Source organism: Mastigoproctus giganteus, chromosome 5 (assembly GCF_048544385.1).
Source record: "Mastigoproctus giganteus isolate SK-2022 chromosome 5, ASM4854438v1, whole genome shotgun sequence".
Classification (NCBI taxonomy): domain Eukaryota; kingdom Metazoa; phylum Arthropoda; class Arachnida; order Uropygi; family Thelyphonidae; genus Mastigoproctus; species Mastigoproctus giganteus.
Window position 1 is genome coordinate 218378837 of NC_143579.1, and position 19859 is coordinate 218398695.

General features: G+C 35.8%; 1 protein-coding gene across 7 annotated transcripts in view; it reads left to right on the forward strand.

Annotated features, from left to right (window-relative positions):
* brm (ATP-dependent helicase brm) overlaps positions 1 to 19859 on the forward strand; it is a 714323-nt gene that overhangs the window by 208165 nt on the left and 486299 nt on the right. For all 7 annotated transcript variants that reach the window (XM_090374387.1, XM_090374383.1, XM_090374382.1 and 4 more), the window contains one exon: positions 15918 to 16044. In XM_090374387.1, the coding sequence (XP_090230513.1) occupies positions 15918 to 16044 (127 nt within the window). The remainder of the gene's footprint in view (positions 1 to 15917; positions 16045 to 19859) is intronic.

The window sequence follows — 19859 nt, forward strand, 5'->3', positions numbered from 1 at the left end:
TGCACCCTTTCTATTTAAGTGTATCCCATCCCTGTAGAAGCAGTCTCTCCTGTTAACAAGTACAGACCAGGCTGAAAAAAATCTTACTCCTTTCGTGTATGGGCAGAATTGCAGACACTTCTTATTTCCATTATGGAGTAAAACTGCTGTCAAACTGATCTTGAATAAATTAATGAAAAGCCTCTACTACTTGGAGACCTGCAAAAGATGTAATTCTTTTTAATTCCTCGAAATTGTTACAGTAAACCAATGCACCATCCATGTAATAGATCATTTTGTTAGATTGCCTCTTCCTATAAAAAGACACCTCAACACCCTTTTCAAGAAGGTTCTACTGCTGAAGCTGTGAACCTAGTAATTGGGCATTGGTTTTGGAGAGGTCCAAATCTCTGATAAATTGCATTCAGTTCTTCCTGAGTGATTCTGGACTCTCCTTTACTGATCCTGAATCAGAGTAAGTCCATAAGTTTCTGGTTGCTTTGGCACTGGCATTGTATCATCGTGAGGAACCAGCCTTAAGAGGCAGAAGGTTATGTTGGGATTCTCTACTCTATGCTTGGATTTCCCAGTAAAACCAGAAATATTGGTCATGCAAAAGTAACAATCGTTTATGTGGGCTCAAGGTTCCCGCCATATCACCAGAACAGCAAAAGGCATTGATTTATGACTACCTCTAAGGCAGCCTGTTAATGTGCTTGAACACGAGCTACAGGAAATCCTTTCACCCCATACTTTATCTTGATCTCCGCCCTTTCATCCAAAATAGAGTTCATAGGGTTTTCTCACGAGTTGTGACAATGGCTTCTGCTGCGATTTTAACATCACTTTTCCACAAATGCAGCAATAGCTCGAACATATCAGAACATCTTCAAATGCTGTAGAAAGCTCCCAAATGTTCTAGAAATCTCCTGAGTGTTCTAGAAAAAAAAAAAAAAAAAAGATGGAAAAGATGATTAAACTAACTACAGATCTTGGTTTTCGGTCATTAACTTATGATATTTGAAAACTGAGGGGATGAGAACTTTTTAAGAGCATATATCTGAATTTTTGAACATATTTCCTATGAGAATCTGTCAAAATTATTTCAGGGAGGAAACTGATGCTGACCAGTGTAATTTATTCTGATATTCTGAATCAGTATAATGGAATGAACAGGACGTTACTGAACATACAGGGCTTATGTTTTGAGAAAGGTATTACCATGTATTTTTTTAAAGTAGTGCTAAATATATATTATTGTGCCAAATAGATATAAATAATATTTATAAAATACTAAAACTAGGTTCTCCAGAAATGAGGCTTTTCTTTTCTCTTGAATTTTACTGCTGTTCATATAAATTTTCATATAAATGTGAATAACATTTATATGAATAACGTTTCATATAAATGTTATTCATATAAATTTGAACCGATACGAAAACTGAACTGCTAGCCTAGATTCCCAAAATTGTATTGCTTTCATAGGCTCTAAATGCAGTTATTTAGAGTACTGTTTTCCTTAATAATTTATAAGAAAGAATGCTTATCTTGTCTATAGGTGCTATCCTGTTTAGGCAAAAAAATTTTTTGTTTTGAAAATTTAATTGTACTATTTATTTTAAGAAGAGTCACATCTACTTCACCATTACTATTATTTCAAACCAAAACTAAGGTTGTTAGCTAGAAGTTATAGACATGATGATCTTATGAAAAATGCAGTAGTTTTTCCATGATTTTCCATGATAAAACACACGCACATGCACACTACTCAGTCCAAGTGTGGAGACTATACCTAAAAAAGACATTGAGCTTATTGTAAGAGGGGCAACCTGCATGCAAGATTGGCAAAAGGGTATCTATATAAGTAAAGACTGAATATGTGGACTACAGAGTTGGTAACTAGGCACTTGGGGTAGGGGGCAATCGAGGTCTGTACCACTCTGATAGAAGAAAGTAAAATGAATGAGAGCAAAAGCTTCAATGTTATAAATGAATCCAGAACTAAAGGCTATAAATTCAGATAACAGAGGAAGAGGATTAGGCTGTGTATTGTAGGAGTCTTCTTTTAGATGATGTCTTGTTAATTAGTAGAACGTTGCCTCACTGGGTAGTTGTGGCTACTACTGTTTGGAAAATTTAAAGGTCAACTGTGAGATGTTGAGAATCACATAGATATTTATTTTATTTTTTTGGCAAAAGCCTTGGTCTTCCTTGCACCATATGTTTGATACTAATGCTAATCCCTTTATCAGTGTCATTTTTGGAAATCAGAAAGAGGAGTAGACCAAGCATCAGTCCTTAAGGGAGCCACACTTCTAACAGCCCATTCTGAAGAATAGCCATTAATCATGACTCTTGCTGTTGTAAAGCGATAACCCATCCAAGGATTTTACCTGTGTAGCAGTATGTTCCAGTTTAGCATTAGCATTAGCATTAGTAGAGGCATATGATGCAAGAAAGCAAGCTTATTCAGCATCAGCCAAAAAAAAAAAAAAAACCCTCTCCCATTTCACCCCTTCGTTCGTTCGAAATACCTGTCCAGTTGAGCTTTAAATTTGTTTAGGCTATCAACTTCAACAACAAGTGATGGAAGTCGGTTCCACCAACCAACCACCCGCTGGCCAAAGGCAAATTTCCGCACATCTATCAGACATCCGTCCTTCCTCAATTTGAATTTATGCCCTCTGAGGTGATTATTCTGAGAAAGATGAAGAATCCCATTGGCATTGAGCATGCTCAAACCATTCAAAGCTTTATACACCTCTATCAGATCACCTCGCCGGTGCCTAGTCTCCAGACTCTGTAATTTGCAAAACTTAAGCCTTTCTTCGTAAGAGCAACCCTTTGTTCCATTTACTAATCTTGTTGCCCTTCTCTGTACCCGTTCCAGCAGCTCTACATCCTTCTTGAAATGAGGCCTCCAGACCTGTATACAGTACTCAAGATGTGGCCTAACCATTGCCTTATACAAGGGAATAATCACCTCCTTATCCCTGCTAGAAAAATTCCTGTATATCATTGACAAGACACCATGAGCTACTCTTGCAGCTCGTCTGCACTGCTCAGAGAACTTCATATCTGCCTGCACAATTACCCCCAGGTCCTTTTCATTCTCCACCACTGTCAGTGTAGTACCGCAGAGTTGATACATTGCTCTGGGGTTACTGTTACCCATATGTAGTACTTTACATTTGTCAATGTTAAACTTCATTTGCCACCTCTCAGCCCATCTGTTCAACCTTTCCAGATCCTGTTGCAGCAGCATAGCGTCAGTAGTGTCCTTAACGACCCTGCCAACCTTTGTATCATCTGCAAACTTAGACATTAAACTTGATATCCCATCATCAATATCATTCATAAACACCGAAAACAACAATGGACCCAACACTGAACCTTGAGGAACTCCACTAATAACATTAGTCCACGTTGAGCAGTGTCCATTGATTACCACTCTCTGTCTTCTGCCACTCAACCATCCCCTTATCCATAGCAGCAATTTGCCTCCAATGCCACACTGCTCCAATTTGTGCAGCAGTCTTCCATGTGCAACAGTATCAAAAGCCTTTCTAAGATCCAAATATATAATATCAAAGTTATTCCCTGCATCCAGTTCTTTTGTGACTACATCATAGTATCCAATCAAATTGGTCAGGCAAGACCTGCCCTTAACAAAACCATGCTGCGTCTGAGCTATAACTGAATTCTTGTCTAGATGATCCTGCAGTGCTTCTTTAACCAGTGCCTCCATTAATTTACCTGGAACAGAAGTTAAACTAACAGGTCTATAATTACTTGTGTCAGCCTTTGATCCTCCTTTGTGAATTGGGGTTACATTTGCACATCTCCAGTCTATGGGTACCTCCCCTGAGTCCAAAGAAGCTCTCATAATTATGGCTAGGGGTTTGCATACTTCCTTTGCTGCCTCCTTTAATATAACTGGATAGATCCCATCCACCCCAGGTGCCTTTTTTATGTTTATCCTCAACAATCTCTCCTCCACTTTCCTCTCAGTTATTACAAAATCATCCAGCTCACTGCCAATGTTTACTTTATCTACATCATTCTCCTTCCTGAATAACTCCTCATGTGTGAATGTAGATGCAAAATACTCGTTTAGATTGTTAGCCACCTGAGCAGGATCCTCAACTGTTGAACCATCAATATCCAGTGGACCAATCTGATTCATCCCTTTCCTTCTCGAGTTCAAGTATGTAAAGAACTCCTTTCTGTTTTTCTTTGCATCCTTTGCCAAGGATTTTTCGTAGTCTGCCTTTGCCTGCCTAATCTCCTTTGTGACTTGGTTACAGACCAACTTATATCTATCATAGGCTTCCATGTCACCCATTAATTTGTATGTATCCCATGCATTTTTCTTCTCTGCCACATGTCTCATTAGTCCATCTGACAACCATTTAGGCCTAAACCTTGAACAATATTTCTTAGTTGGTATGTAAAGCCTGGTAGCCACCAAGATTAGTTTCTTGAATGCTTCCCATTTTGAGTTTGCTGTTGGTAACATCATCAGTTGGTCCCACTGTATAGAATTTAAATACTGTCTCAGACCATCATAGTCGCCTTTACGAAAACAAAAACCCTTCCCTTTACCTCTGATGGTAGTTACCTCCTTGAGTAAATCCCACTTCAACACACTGTGATCACTGCCACCTAGTGGTTCATTTATCTGCAGGTTCTTAATACATGAAGAATCACTACTGATAATCAGATCAAGAGTATTGCTCCCTCTTGTTGCCTCACGAACATGCTGATGTAGAAAACAATCATCCAATAAATCCACAAAAGCCTTGCTAGTGTGCGAGTGACCAACCCACAAATTCCAGTCAATATCTGGGAAATTAAAATCCCCCATTATAAGACTCTCTGATTTACTGGCCCACTCTATTTCCCTGTACAATATATTATTATACTCATCAGAGTCATTAGGCCTATAGCACACTCCTACTCTCAATTTTGATTTCCCTATGCTTATGTCACACCAAACTGACTCGACACTGCCCTGTCCATCGATGTCAACTGGCTTCACTTCCTTTGACTTTATGTGTTTCTTAATTAATAGCATAACCCCTCCTCCCCTCCTGTCCTGTCTATCCTTTCTATATACATTGTATTCCCCAAATTCCAGTTCCGCATTACTTATATCTGTGTGACACCACGTCTCTGATATCCCAACAATATCTGCCTTTGATGTTTTGAGCAATACCTCAAATTCATCAAATTTATTTACCAAACTCCTAGCATTGGTGTACACGCAGGTATACATGCGCCTGTTTCTATTCTTAGCTACCCTAACACAACCCATGTGTTTACTTGTAACGCAATGACTACCAGCAGTCTCTGAAATATCCTGCATCTTGTTTTTCAGACTTCTGCTCATTTGAATAGAAGCAGTGCAAGAATCACTTCCACCTCTGCCAGTGGCTACTGTTAATCTATTAGTCCTTGTATCCCCCCCAACTAGCAGTTTTCCGACCCACCTAACACTGCCTCGACAGCATCAGCAAAAAGTCTTGCACCCTTTCTATTTAAGTGTATCCCATCCCTGTAGAAGCAATCTCTCCTGTTAACAAGTACAGTCCAGGCTGAAAAAAATTCTACCCCTTGAGCCTTGCACAATCCCTCCAGGGCCGAATTGATCGACAAGGCTCTCATCATATACTCCCTCCTATCGTGTCTGGGCAGAATTGCAGACACTTTCAAGTTCAACCCTAATTCACGGCTTTTTTTCAACAGTGACCTGTACTTGCTAAGTATATAAGTCCAGGACAGAAGTACACATTTTCAAAAAGTTTACCTGCACTGTTGCTGTGGCATCTCTTCCACTTTTGGAGGACAGGTCACACCACAATTATGGGTGTGCAATGTGATGAGTAATAAAGAATGTCAGTACACTTTCTATAATCTGATTAAATCACCTTGTGCATGCATATATTTTTAAATACAACTAGTTTATCATGGACCACTGTTGATGAATGGAGGGGTGAAATGGGAGTTTTTTTTTCTTTTTTCGGCTGATGCTGCATAAGCTTGCTTTCTTGCATCATATGCTTCTACTAATGCTAATATGCTCCATGAAAATCGTATCCTCCGTGATTTGCCCTACTACAAAAGTCAGACTAACCAGTGTGTAGTAACTCAGTGTTCTTTGAGCCAACTTTATGTATTATTACATTGCATAAAGCAATAGCAAGGTTATATCTTGAGTACTGCATAGGCTTGGAAACCTCAATTTATGAAGGATGTGAATTTGTTGGAAAGAATATAGTGAAGAGCAACCAGATTTTTGGAAGCAGAAGATATGTTACCAAGAAAGGCTTCAGCTCTCTCAATTATAGCATCTGAAAACTAGACATCTGTCTGGAGATCTAATTGAAGGGTTTAAATTTTTAAAAGTGTTGAACTAAATGTATAAACTGAATGTGCTGATAGCATCTTAACTCTTTATTAGACACACACATACATGCATGTATGCAGGGACATAAATTTAAATTGAAATCTTGGTTGAAGATTAGGTGTATGTATGGAAATTTGCTTTGAATAATTGCTGGAGTAAACTTCCTAGGAGCCTTGGAAACCTTGCTTCATTTTGTCAAAAGTAATGCTAATATTCTTATCTCAAGAAAAATTAGAAATCAGTTATCTCCAGTAAAGATATTGTAATTTTCTCTAGAAATCTGAGCATTGTTCAAGATAAATGTTGGAGTGGCAGACCCTTTTTGTCAGAAATAGAGAAGATTGAAGTTAACTAAGTTTTCTTCCCACCACTGGGGAATAATAATTAAAAAAAAAAAAAAAAAAATCCTAACCTTTGCTGTAACCAAATTTTGGTACATGAAATTCCATCAGTTTAAGGAGCAGTTAAAAATGAGTGAATATTTTCATGGTTAAAGCAGCATTGCAAGGTTATCTAGACAAGACTGCAGCAATAATTCAGACACAGCATGGGTTTGATAAGGGGAAGTCTGACCAATTGTATTGAATACTATGATGTGGCCACAAAGGAACTGGATGCAAAAAATAATTTTGATATCATATACTTGGATTCCAGGAGAGCTTTTGATACTGTTGCACATGGAAGACTATACAAATTGGAGCAGTATGGCATTAAGGGCAATTTGCTGCAATGGATAAAAACGTGGTTGAGTGGGAGAAGACCGAGAGTAGTAATCAATGGACACTTCTCTTCATGGACTAATGTTATTATTGGAGTCCCCCCAGGGTTCAGTTTTGGGCCCATTGTTTTGTATATTTATCAATGATATTGACGAAGGCATATTGTATCAACTGCAAAATGTCCAAGTTTGCAGTTGATACAAAAGGTTGGCAGGGTTGTTAATGACGGTAATGACTGAAAGAGGATCTAGAAAAGCTGTGCAGATGGGCTGAGAAGTGGCAACTGAAGTTTAATGTTGACAAATGCAAAGTACTGCATATGGGTAGAAGTAACCCTAGAGAAATGTACCAATTGTGTGGTACTACACTCAGGGTGGTAGAGAATGAAAAAGACCTGGGGTAATTGTGCTGTCAGTATGAAGTTTTCTGAGCAGTCTGGAGGCCTCAATTTAGGAAGGTTGTTAAGTTGCTAGAATGAGTACAGAGAAGGGTGAAGGTAACAGGGGTCCTCTAACCAAGAAAGGCTTAAATTCTGTAAATTTCAGCATCTGGAGACTAGACACTTGTGAGTTGATCTGATTGAATGGGTTGAGCAGGCTCAGTGCTGATGGGAATCCTTTCTCTTGGATTCCCATTGTAATCTTGGTCAGATTACAAACCTGAGGGGGTATAAATTCAAATTGAGAAAAGACAGTTATAGAATAGATGTGTGGAAATTTGTCTTTTAGCCAGTGGGTTGTTGATTGCTGGCTTAAACTTCCATCTGTTGTTGTGGAAGTTTATAGCTTAAATAAATTCAATGAATAACTGGACAAACGTTTAGAGCAAATGGATATATATTTTTTGTCTTTTTGGCATATGCTGTATAAGCTTGCTTTCTTCCATCATATGCCTCTGCTAATGCCTCCCAAGGAAGATGAAAAATTTTAAAAATGTAATGGCATCTAACAACTGAATTACCTGGCGAAGAGCTGTGTGCTGATCAGTCAACTGCCATGTTATTTCAATAGGAATTTTCTTTCTTTATTTCAGCTTTCAATCTGTATATAAAAAAATATTTTGCTTTTTGCACGTTCACACTTTTTGCTTTCCGTGAGGCAGGGCTAACTGTTATTGCGTCATACTACAACAAAGTGATTGTTTCAAAGACGCTTTTATAAACTCTTAATTTTTTACAATCTTTAAATTTTTCTATATATAAAGGAATATTTATTGTGATTTTAATTTTTAGAATTCTACATGTCTGAATGCAAAGATTCAATTTTTCCAAAAGTTTCTTCAGCTATTAGAAATGTTATTAATAATGGCAGTAATAGAAAAGAGAAAGATCAGCTGAAGATTGGACTAGAAAGGCTGAGAAGAAAAGAAAAGATATTGAGTATGAAGCAGCAGTTAAAAATCCTGATATCGAAGAAAACAAAGTGATTATTTAAAAATATGAAAATAATAAGTTAAAGGCTTCACAAGAAAGGAAATGTTTGGTTTGTGAACACAAGTGACAGAGCTGGATTGAAGGCATATACTCCACTGATTTATATGTATTCAAACGAAGGGGAATATAATTTCATTTTTCAACGAACACAGTTTCCTGTGAAATTGGCTTTTAGTATGACAATAAACAAAAGTCAAGTACAGTAAACCCGCGAATAGCGGGAGTTACGTTTCTGAGAAATGCCGCGAATACTGAGTTTTAGCTCCCATAGTAATAAAGGGGTTCCGTTCCAAAGTATGAAATATATAAGAAAAACTAGTCTAAAATTTTGTCTATGTATGTATTATACTACCTTCATAATATGACTATGTACATAGACAGTACATAGTGAAATGCAAACATAAGGCATCGAAATGAAAATAAGAAACAATTTAATATTAAAAATAATATTTATTAGAAATTTCAAACAAATCTTTCAATCCATCGCCTTTGCTGTAGCTAAAAAACTTATTCCGCCAGTGCTATCACCAGTTTCGCTAAAGTGTTGATAAAGGAGTTTTGCCTTTTCATGGATGAGCGAACTTAACTCGCTCATCCACAAGCGCATTTGTGGATGAGCGAACTTAACGGAATTTTATTTTGAGTTCGGTCTTCTATCCACAAATTTAAAGCTTTCTCTAATTTAACATCACGAGTTACAGAGCAAATTTTTATAGCAACTAGCGCGTTTTCACGGACAGTACGGCGGATTTTTTCCTTCCGATTTCTTGGTTGATCGTACCCTTGACTCATTGATTTTATAATGTTTTGCCACTGAAGAGACACTCTCACCATTAGAAATTTTATCTATTAACTCGATTTTATTCGCTAATGTCATCACCTTCTTTGATCTTTTCACATTTCCCTTGTTATTCGTAGCCATATTTTTGTACGGGTAGAAAGAACTTGTCCACAATAAAGGCAATTTCTTCCGTTAACACACTCGAAAAAGTCTGTTTTACACTGCAAAACGGTAGATTTATCACTTTTGTAAGCATATCACTTTATAAATTAATAAATTTATAAATTTATTCAATTTATAAGCATATAAATTAAAAGCAAACAATGAAACCTTCCATGACAAGCGCATAACACATATTGAACAAGGATTAGCGAGAAACATCCACGCTCTCAATTTTGCCACCCCTCTCCCCCACCCACTGAGCGCTGTTTGGACCAAGATTGATAACTTTAGCCACGCCCATGTTTTTTTATGGCGGAAAATGTTCACGGCGCTTTAAAATTCACATTTTTTTAGGTTTCATTTTATATTAAATCAGTGACCGCGAATAGTGGGGGTTTACAGTATTATCTAAGGTTGGTGTTGACTTAACATCACCATGTTTTTCGCATGGACAATTGAAAGCAGCTAAAAATCTCTTTGTATTAATGGAAAACAAATCAAAAATGCTGAAGAATGGGGTGTGGGTTTCCCCACACAAAAAAAAAATAAATTAAAATATAAAAATGTATAATTGAGGTTCGTGTGAAGCAAAACAGAAGGGAGCAAAGCAGCCTTCTGAATATACAGTGCTGATGAATCTAGTATGTTTTGGAAAGTGCACCCATCAAAAATCCTTGCTGCCCACACTGAAAGAATAGTAAGTGGACATAAAAGCAGTAAGGAGCACATAACTGTGACATGCTCACTGGTACACATAAGTTAAATGTACTTGTGGTTGGGAAATATGAGCAGCCAAGATCATTCAAGGGAACAGAAGTAAAGTTCTTACCATATAACTGTTATAACCCCAGGGGCTCACATCTGATTAGTATGGGCTTGGCACACCCAGGGTCCTGAGCTGGTGCAGCATAAGCGTCTGTCTTCCTTGCACCATATGCCTAATAATAATGGTAACCAATCTAAAGCCTCAGTGAACTAAATTATCTTTAAAGAGTGGTTTTTTAATCACTTCATTTCTTGCTCTCTAAGTCAAACATTAGAAACCAGTGTGTCTCCCAGTAAAAGCTGTTCTCATGATTGGCAATAAACCTCCTCATTCAAATAAATCAGCACTTTGAAAAAATGAGGGTCAAATGTTTGTTTATTATCTGCATCCAAATCTCACTGCTTTAATCCAACATATGGACTAAGGGGCTGATTGTAAATTTAAAGCACTTAAAAAAAATGCATCTTTTAAAGATATGGGCTGTAAAAGGTACTATTTTTTTCTGTTACAGAAGCATGGACAAAAATTCTGTCAATTGCATTTCAGCAGCTATGGGTGAATATTTTCTAACATTATGCATCAGATTCAGAACAGAATGAATTAATGCAAACACTTGTGATAATGGTTTACTATAGGAAATTATCTTTAACTTGTGAAAAATTTGGATGAAGCAGGTGTGAGAGAATGGCTTGATACCAAATGCACAGAACTGGGTTATGAAAATAGAAATAATCATGTGATGGTAGAGGTTTTAAAAAACAGAACATTGCTTAAGTAAATGAAGAGAGGGAATGATTGATGTCGAAGGGAAAAATTCCACTTACTGAACCACTCTGAAGCTGACATTTCTAGAACAAGAGAAGATTCACTATATTGATATACTCCCCATGTGTAACTTTTTGGGTGGGGGGGATAAGAAAATGCAATGTTTAATGACTATTTTTGTATATAAGGCTGAGCTCACATTGCATGCAATTTCTGATGAACTATGTTATCATCAGTTATATCCATAATAAGTGATCTGATTGTTTATATGATGTCACCAAAGGTTTGTGCTCAGAAGTTCACCTAAAATTGTATGTAATGGGAACTCAGCCTAATAAGCATTTTTTATTTGCTTATGGAGTTATAATATAGCATAGTAAGTTACTAAATTTATACATTATGTCTGCATATGGTGGTTTTCACAGTCACTATTTAAAATGTTTCTAGATTTTAAGGTTGGTTTTTTTTTTTTTTTTTTTTTGCATTCTGAAAACTTATAATTCAATTCAACTTCTTTGTATCATTTTGCCAATACAGTCAGTTCTGCTATAATGAGGTACATGTTTTACTAAAAATCTCTGCATTATGATATTCCACACATTAAAAGCAACAGGGCTTATGGGAAAGATAGGAATAGGGGCAGATTACTCAAAAAAAATGTTGTCTGATAACTAAAAGTAAAACACTAAAAGAAATTAGAAATCCAATAAAATTGCTAACATAGGTTTAAACTTCTTAAATTTCTAATAAATAAATAAATAAATACTTCAGTAAATATAGCACTTTACCTAGACAAGATAAGAAGTTTGTTTGATTGATATTTCTGTTCACTGACTTTTTATTATTATTATCTTTTTATTGTAAAATTTAAAACATTAAAAAAGATAAGCAATCAATAATGACGAACACAGCACACACACACAGATTACACAAGTGAGATACGGGGTAACCAGTTTACGAAGCTTAAAAAAAATGAATGAAGAGAAGATTCGGAAAATTTATTTATGTTTATTATGATTGAAGATTTCATGGAAGGGGAAACACATCATCATCAGCCATTATCAATCCACTACAGGATGAAGGCTTCTCCAATAACTTTCCAGTTCCTTCTGTTTTGTGCAATGGCCATCCATTTACTACCCACAGACTCATGAATTTCATCTGTCCATCTCAGTCGTTGTCTTCCAGGTTTTCTTCTAGCTCCTCTTGGGTACCATTCTGTTATTTTCTTAGTCCATCTGTCATTGTGTCTTCGAGCTATGTGTCCTGCCCAAGACCATTTTAGTTCTTTAGTTTTGATAAGAATGTCCTTTACTTGAGTTTGCTGCCTAATCCATGTGTTTCTCTTCTTATCTAACAGTCTGATTCCCAATATAATTCATTCCATCCTTCGCTGTTAGTTCTCAGCTTCTCTGCCATTCTTTTGGTGAGTGCCCAAGTTTCACTTCCATAAGTCATGGTGGGGAGTATACATTGATTCATTATTTTATGTTTCAGACAAACTGGGATATTGCTCTTCAGTATGTGACTATATTTCCTGAACGCTATCCATCCAAAATTTATTCTTCTCTTGACTTCCAGCCATTTATCATTATTACAGTGGTGACTTGTCCCAGATAAGTATATGACTCCACCTTTTCAATTACTGCTCCTTCAATCATTGTATCCCTTTCTATGGCATACTTGTTCATCATTACTTTTGTTTTAGCCATATTCATCTTTAGTCCAAAATCCTTACTAACTCTGCATAACTGATTAAGATTTTCCTCTAATTTTTTGGGATCATGGCTTATGACCACAATATCATCTGTAAATCGTAAATGGTTTAGGTACTTTCCATTCACATTGACTCCTTTCTGTGACCAGTCTAATCTTCTGAAAGCTTGCTCAAGGGCAGCAGTAAACAACTTTGGAGATATTGTGTTACCTTGTCGAACTGCTTTCTCAATTTTAAATTTACTACTGTCTTTGTCTAGTCTAATAAAGGAAGTAGCTTTCTCATATATTTTCTTCAAAATCATAATACATGGATATCTATGCCTTGTCTTTCCAATGCCTGAAACATTGCCTTATGCTGTATGGCGTCAGATGCCTTTTCATAATCCACAAATGCCAGGCATAATGGTGTTTTATATTCATTTGCTTTCTCCATTAGCTGTGATAATACGTGAAGGTGATCCATAGTTGAGAATACTGTCCTAAAGCCAACTTGCTCTTTCGGCTGATTCTCATCAAGTATTTTTTCTAATCTGTTAGTAATGACCCTTGTGACCCTTGTAGATATGGGATAACTGGCTAAGTGGAATAATGCAGCAAAACTAAGATTGCATTATTCCACTCCTTGGGCATCACGCCTTTTCTAATGCATTTTGTGAAGAGTCTTGCCAGTTTTTGTGCCATGTCTCTTCCTCCTAATTTTAACAACTCTACAGTAACTTCAACTTACCCCGGGCTTTCTGATTCTTCATTTTATTCAACGCATGTTCTACCTCATCAAGAAGGATATTGGGTATGTCATATGTGTTACCGATTTGCGATCCATCTTCTCCACTGCTGGCATCATTCCATCGCTCCTTGTATAATTCTCTATAGTAGTTTTCTGCTATTTGAATTATGCCTTCTCTGCTATTTATAAGTTCACCCTCGCTATTCTTCAGTTTCCGTATCACTTGTCTTTCTGTATTGCTGCTCATGGCTGCTGATTTAAGTCCTTTGTTTTCCCTTAATGCTTGTTCTACTTTTCTTGTGTTAAATCTTCTTATGTCTTCTCTGAGTCTCTTTCTAATGTCTTTGCATAACTGAGTATAGTCAATTTTCTCCCTCTCAGTGTTTTTCTTCCTCTTCATTTGTCGTCTTCGGTTCATCATGACAAGTGTTTCTTGACTAATTTTTTCTTCTTTGGATTTCTTTTTCCCTATAGGTTTCTTGGGCTTTATCACTTTCAGAAAGTTGTAATATTCCTCGTCAATATCTTGGTCCTGAGCAGTCTACAGAAACTCAGACTTGTTCTTAAGTTCCAGTATATACTGCTTTTTCTCCTCTTCTGTTATCTCAAAGACTTCTGTATTATTTACTCGAGTCAGTTTTTTCCTTTCTTTTCTTACATCTATATCACTTGTGCATCTTACCATTCTGCGATCACTTCCAACTTTTACCTTGTTCAGGACGGTAACATCATTTACGATATATATCTTCTGTTAGTGAGGATGAAGCCAATTTCATTAGTTGTTAATCCATTTGGGCTCTTCCATGTCCACTTTCTGTTCACCCTTTTCTTGAAAAAAGTGTTCATTACTGACAATCCCCGAGTTTCTGCAAATTCCACAAATCTTTTACCTCTTTCATTTCTTTCACCAATTCCAAAATTTCTTATAGTTCCCCTTTCTACACTGTTTTGTCTCTTTCCAACCTTAGCATTGAAGTCCCCCATAATGATAGTGTAGTGGTTTTCTGCTCTTCTAGAAGACTCGATTTCAGTGTACATTTCTTCAACCTCTTCATCGTCATGGCTCGATATTGGCGCATAAATCATTATAACCTTTAGCTTGTACCTCTTAGAAATCCTGAGTAGTAGTTTCGACACCCTTGGTGATGTACTTTTGAATTCCAAAATGTTGTTTTTTATATCTTTATGGACCAGAAAGTCAACTCCACCTTTGCTCCTTTCACTGTTTCTATTGGTGTACAGCAGATTTTCACTTGATAAACTTATAAGTGATTCATTTCTTCTTCTAGTTTCAGCCAAACTGATGATATTCCAATTCACATTTTCTAATTCCTTTTCCAGCTCTAATATCCTTTCTTCACCGATGAGTGATCTTATGTTGTAACAGGCCAAGTTCAGTTTCCGTGCATGGCAACCTGGTCATACCCAGAGATTCTTACCACCCTCTGCTTCTACTCTGATCCCCTCGCTGCTGTGAGGGGGGGAGTGAAAGCCGCTGGGGACTGAGGGCCATTTGTTTCATTGTGCTGTCGTGTGTTGGAGGGTTTCGTCTTTTCCTCTTCATGCTGACCAGGTAGCTTGAAGAGAACCACTCTACATGTTTGTTGCCACCTAAGTGATGTACCAGGGCTTGCCATCGAGGTGTGCATGAGTGGATTTTAGGGAGGCACACCAGCCGGATTTCTAAATTTTCTGAAATAGAAAGATATTGGATCCATCAGTGTTTTAGACTGAGTGTCTGATACACACGATGCCTGTTCCCTTCATCATAATAACGTAAAAACCCACAGAATTCCAGCTATCAGTATTATTGCAAATGCAATAAGATCGAGTTTACTATCCATTTATAATTAGATTGTACTAACTGAAAAGCCCAATAAACTGGGAACTGCAAATTGTTTTTATTGTTTTATGGTAGTGATCTCCAGAAATGTGCTCCTCTGCTCACGCTATCATGCCTCACGAAACTTCTGTTTGAACAGAAAAATGTGAGCTCCTGAAAATATGAGTCGGCCTACAAATCACATGTTATCATATGAATACAGCAAATGACAAGTGTCTCCAACCAATACAACTACAGTAAACAGGAAATATATCTCTTAGACATTAGACGTTTGACATTTTTTAAGCTTCGTAAACTTATATGTATCATGAACATAACGTAGGTCGTTCGTGCTTGGTGCCAGGTTTTGCATTCACCTGGTGTTACTCGCAGACGAAATCGCGCAGCGTGAGTCAACGCAAACGTTGCGTTATACTCACATTGTCTCCTAATATATCAGTTGCGTTGGAACAAATTTGCATTGCAAAAATGTGTTTTAGCAGAACTGACTGTACTAAAACTAACATTACTGATTTTCTTTTAGAATACACATTTTTTTATTGCTGGTGTTCATTTGTCTTAGAATAAATGAACAGCATTCAATTTGATAAATTAATTATAATTTTATTCTTACAGGTTGACATCACGTATTGCTCATCGCATTGAAGAACTAACTAATTTACCTGCTAACTTGCCAGAGGATTTGCGTAACAAAGCCATGATTGAATTGAGAGCTTTACGACTATTAAATTTTCAAAGACAGGTTGGAAGTTAATTCATTTAAAATATAGAGTAGTAATTAAGATTATTGGTTTAGCTTACTTTTCATACTAACACTTGTCACCATTCATTACAGCTCCCATTACTTAATATATTGACTGATTAAGTGAAATATTATAAGTTATTTCGAATTCATTTTAGAGAAACAGGTTAAGGGAATCATAATGAAAATAAATATTATATGTAAGCTTCTACTTCTGTAAAAAGTGGTGCATTTACTGCATAGTGCATCAGTTAGAAACTTATATCTGAAATTTATTTTGTATAGTGGGCTTATAGGATGATTTTTACATTGTGCAGACTAAAAAACCAGAAATAACTCTTGAGATTATCCTTCTGCCTGAGATTGATTAGGTAACTACAGCCATCATTAAAGAGACTTAAAAATTCCTCTTTTCACTAACTGGATTTGTTCCTTTCACTCTCTCAGAAAGAGTGATAAGTTGTGAAATCACAATTCAGTCAAAAAATGATCAAATTGGCTAAAGTAAAATTTTGAAAATTTATGGATTTGTGCTGCGGGATTTCCATTTCTAGAGTATGAATGTTATTAAATACATCCAGGACCCTCTGTATGTTTATTAGTAATTATTAAGATATCATCAAGATATCTACCGTAGAACGTTATATTTGGGAGACGTGGCGTTAAGTGTACTGTTTGATTTTATTCAGATAAATTTCAGCAACCAATCCACTGAAGCTAAGCCCCATTGGTAACCCAGATATCTGCTTGTATATTTTATCTTGGAAATTAATATAATTGGTTTGTACAAGAAATTTAACCAAATAAAATATTTCATTCCTGGGTAAATTTGACATGTTTAAACAAATTGTAAGATCATGGATAAGGTCCCATATTGCGTCAAGGGCATGTTCTACATGTACATTGGTGTACGAGGAAACAACATCTAAAGAGAATAATTCATCATCTCCATTTAGCGTTTTTTTCTTTTAATTGGTTAAATAACATCTCCGAATTCTTTAGACTAAACTTTAATGTTAAACGCAAAGGTTTAATAATGTTGTAAAGGTATGCCGCAAGCGATGCAAAAGCTGTGTTTCTGTAAGAAACGATAGGTCTAATAGGATATCCTATCTTATGAAGTTTAACCTGTCCAAAAAGAATTAGTACAGCATTAGTCCTAGCTCTAAGGGATTTTAAAATGGCCATCGAAATATAGTCTTTTTTTCTGTACTCAGTTAACTTGCTATTAAATTGTTTAATTAAGTTATCAAACACTGCTTTCTCTACAACTTGGTAGGTAGAACTATCGGATATAATATTACTAAACCTTTCCCTATTTTTAGCCTTCCTTTATACAGCAGATCAATGGAATTATCAATCAGAATTGGGATCTGTATATACCTAGGTTATCAAAAGAAAAGAGCATTGGTCTCCAAAAATTACGACGGAACAATGATATTATTGTACAGAAAGCAGACAAGGGTGATACAGTTGTGGTCTTAAATAAAATTGATTATATAGACAAACTTAGTAATATTATATCCGATAGTTCTACCTACCTAGTTGTAGAGAAAGCCGTGTTTGATAACTTAATTAAACAATTTAATAGCAAGTTAACTGAGTACAGAAAAAAAGACTGCATTTCGATGACCATTTTAAAATCCCTTAAAGCTAGGACTAATGCGGTACCAACTCTTTTCAGACAGGTTAAACTTCATAACATAGGGTATCCTATTAGACCTATCGTTTCTTACAAAAACACTTGCGGCATACCTTTACAACATTATTAAACCTTTGCTTTTTAATATTAAAGTTTAGTCTAAAGAATTCGGAAATTTTATTTAACCAATTAAAAGAAAAAACGCTAAATGGAGATGATGAATTATTCTCTTTAGATGTTGTTTCCTTGTACACCAATGTACATGTAGAATATGCCCTTGATGCAATATGGGACCTTATCCACAATCAGACAGTTTGTTTAAACATGTCAAATTTACCCAGGAATGAAATATTTGATTTGATTAAATTTCTTGTACAAACCAATTATATAAATTTCCAAGATAAAATATAAAAGCAGATATTCGGGTTACCAATGTGGCTTAGCTTGAGTGGATTGGTTGCTGAAATTTATCTGAATAACATTGTATACTTAACGCCATGTCTCCCAAATATGACGTTCTATGGTAGATATCTTGATGATATCTTAATAATTACTAATAAACATATAGTACAGAAGATCCTGGATACATTTAATAACATTCATACTTGACTTAAGTTCACTCTAGAAATGGAAATCCTGCAGCATAAATCCATAAATTTTCTAAATTTTACTTTAACGAAATGAAAACATTACATTACGTTAATGAAAACATTTTTTAAAATTTATAGGAAGCCAAAGAATACTGGGAAATTTTTGCACTGTTTGAGCTACCATCCTTTCACATATAAAAGGAGCATTATTTTTAATCAGTTTCATAATGCCTATAGATACACCTCTATACAAGAATCCTTATTGGATGAGCTTACGGAACTGACAAAAAGATTTTTAAATAGGAGTTATTCATTTGGCACCATTATGCAGATTAGTCAACAGGCGAAATATAAATTGGAGACAGGGACAACAAATGACAGGGCGGATCATAAACATTTTATTCAAGTTCCGTATATACAGCATTGGTATAGACAATTTATTAACATATTTAAGAACACTGAATTTAAGATTGTTGCACAACCCATGAGAGTAAGCTCCATGCTGTCTTGAAATGTAGGGCATATGTAGTTCATACCATGGAAGCTCACAATATTGTTTACAATATTTCTTGTGGTGGGTGAAATTCTAGTTATATTGGCTCGACCCAAAATTTACTTTCGGTAAGGATACAGCAGCATGTGGCATCAGTTAGGGCAGGCAGGACGGGTGCCTCTGAGCTTGCATTTCATGCAGTCACTGATGAACATGTGTTGTTTTAATGAATCAAAAGTTCTTAATAAACAGAGTGAATATTTTAAATTATTAATTGCTGAAACATTATAAAGGAGATTAAATGTTGACTCTATTAATATACGCAGACCTTATAATATTTTGGACTCGTGGATGCTTGCACGCATGCATGAATAGTAATATTCATACATTGGTCTATATAAATAATCTCATGTCAGGTGTCTTTAATTTTATATAAAACGGGAGGGTATCATTCGCGAATAACTTGTACTTCTTGTGAACATGGTAACAAACCGAACAAGTTGGTCTCTTAAAAGAAGTTATAAAACGGCTTTAAAGTTTTGAGCATAAAGATTTTAGCTGTTATCAATATGATAGACAGAAAAATCTTATAAGAAATACTCATGCTAATCTATAAAACCCTGTATCCATATGTTCTTAACAGTTGGTTCCAGCTAAAATTCATGTTAAACAAAAGCAAAATGACCATGTCCAGGTGCATTTCAAATATCATCTGCTGTGTGAATATAATTATAAATAGACTGAATGGACCCCAAAGACAATGTGGCAATCACAGAAATAAACACAACTATAATAGTAGATTTATAGAATTTAATAGGTTGTTATAAGACTGAGGTGAAGAGATTAATTAGTATACAACTGTTTAAGTTAAACTAATTAATCTAATTCGGATATAACTTTAATTTTAGAAATAGAGTACTAAAAGCCCTAGTAAAATTTAACGTATTTAGAAATGTACATTTGTTAAACCTTATTAAGGCTTAGAAAGATACAGACTCAGTCAGTCTACTGTATTATATTATAATACAGTAGACTCTTGATTTTCTGGGATAGATGTTAAAAAAATATTCCCGAATAATTGATTTCCCTG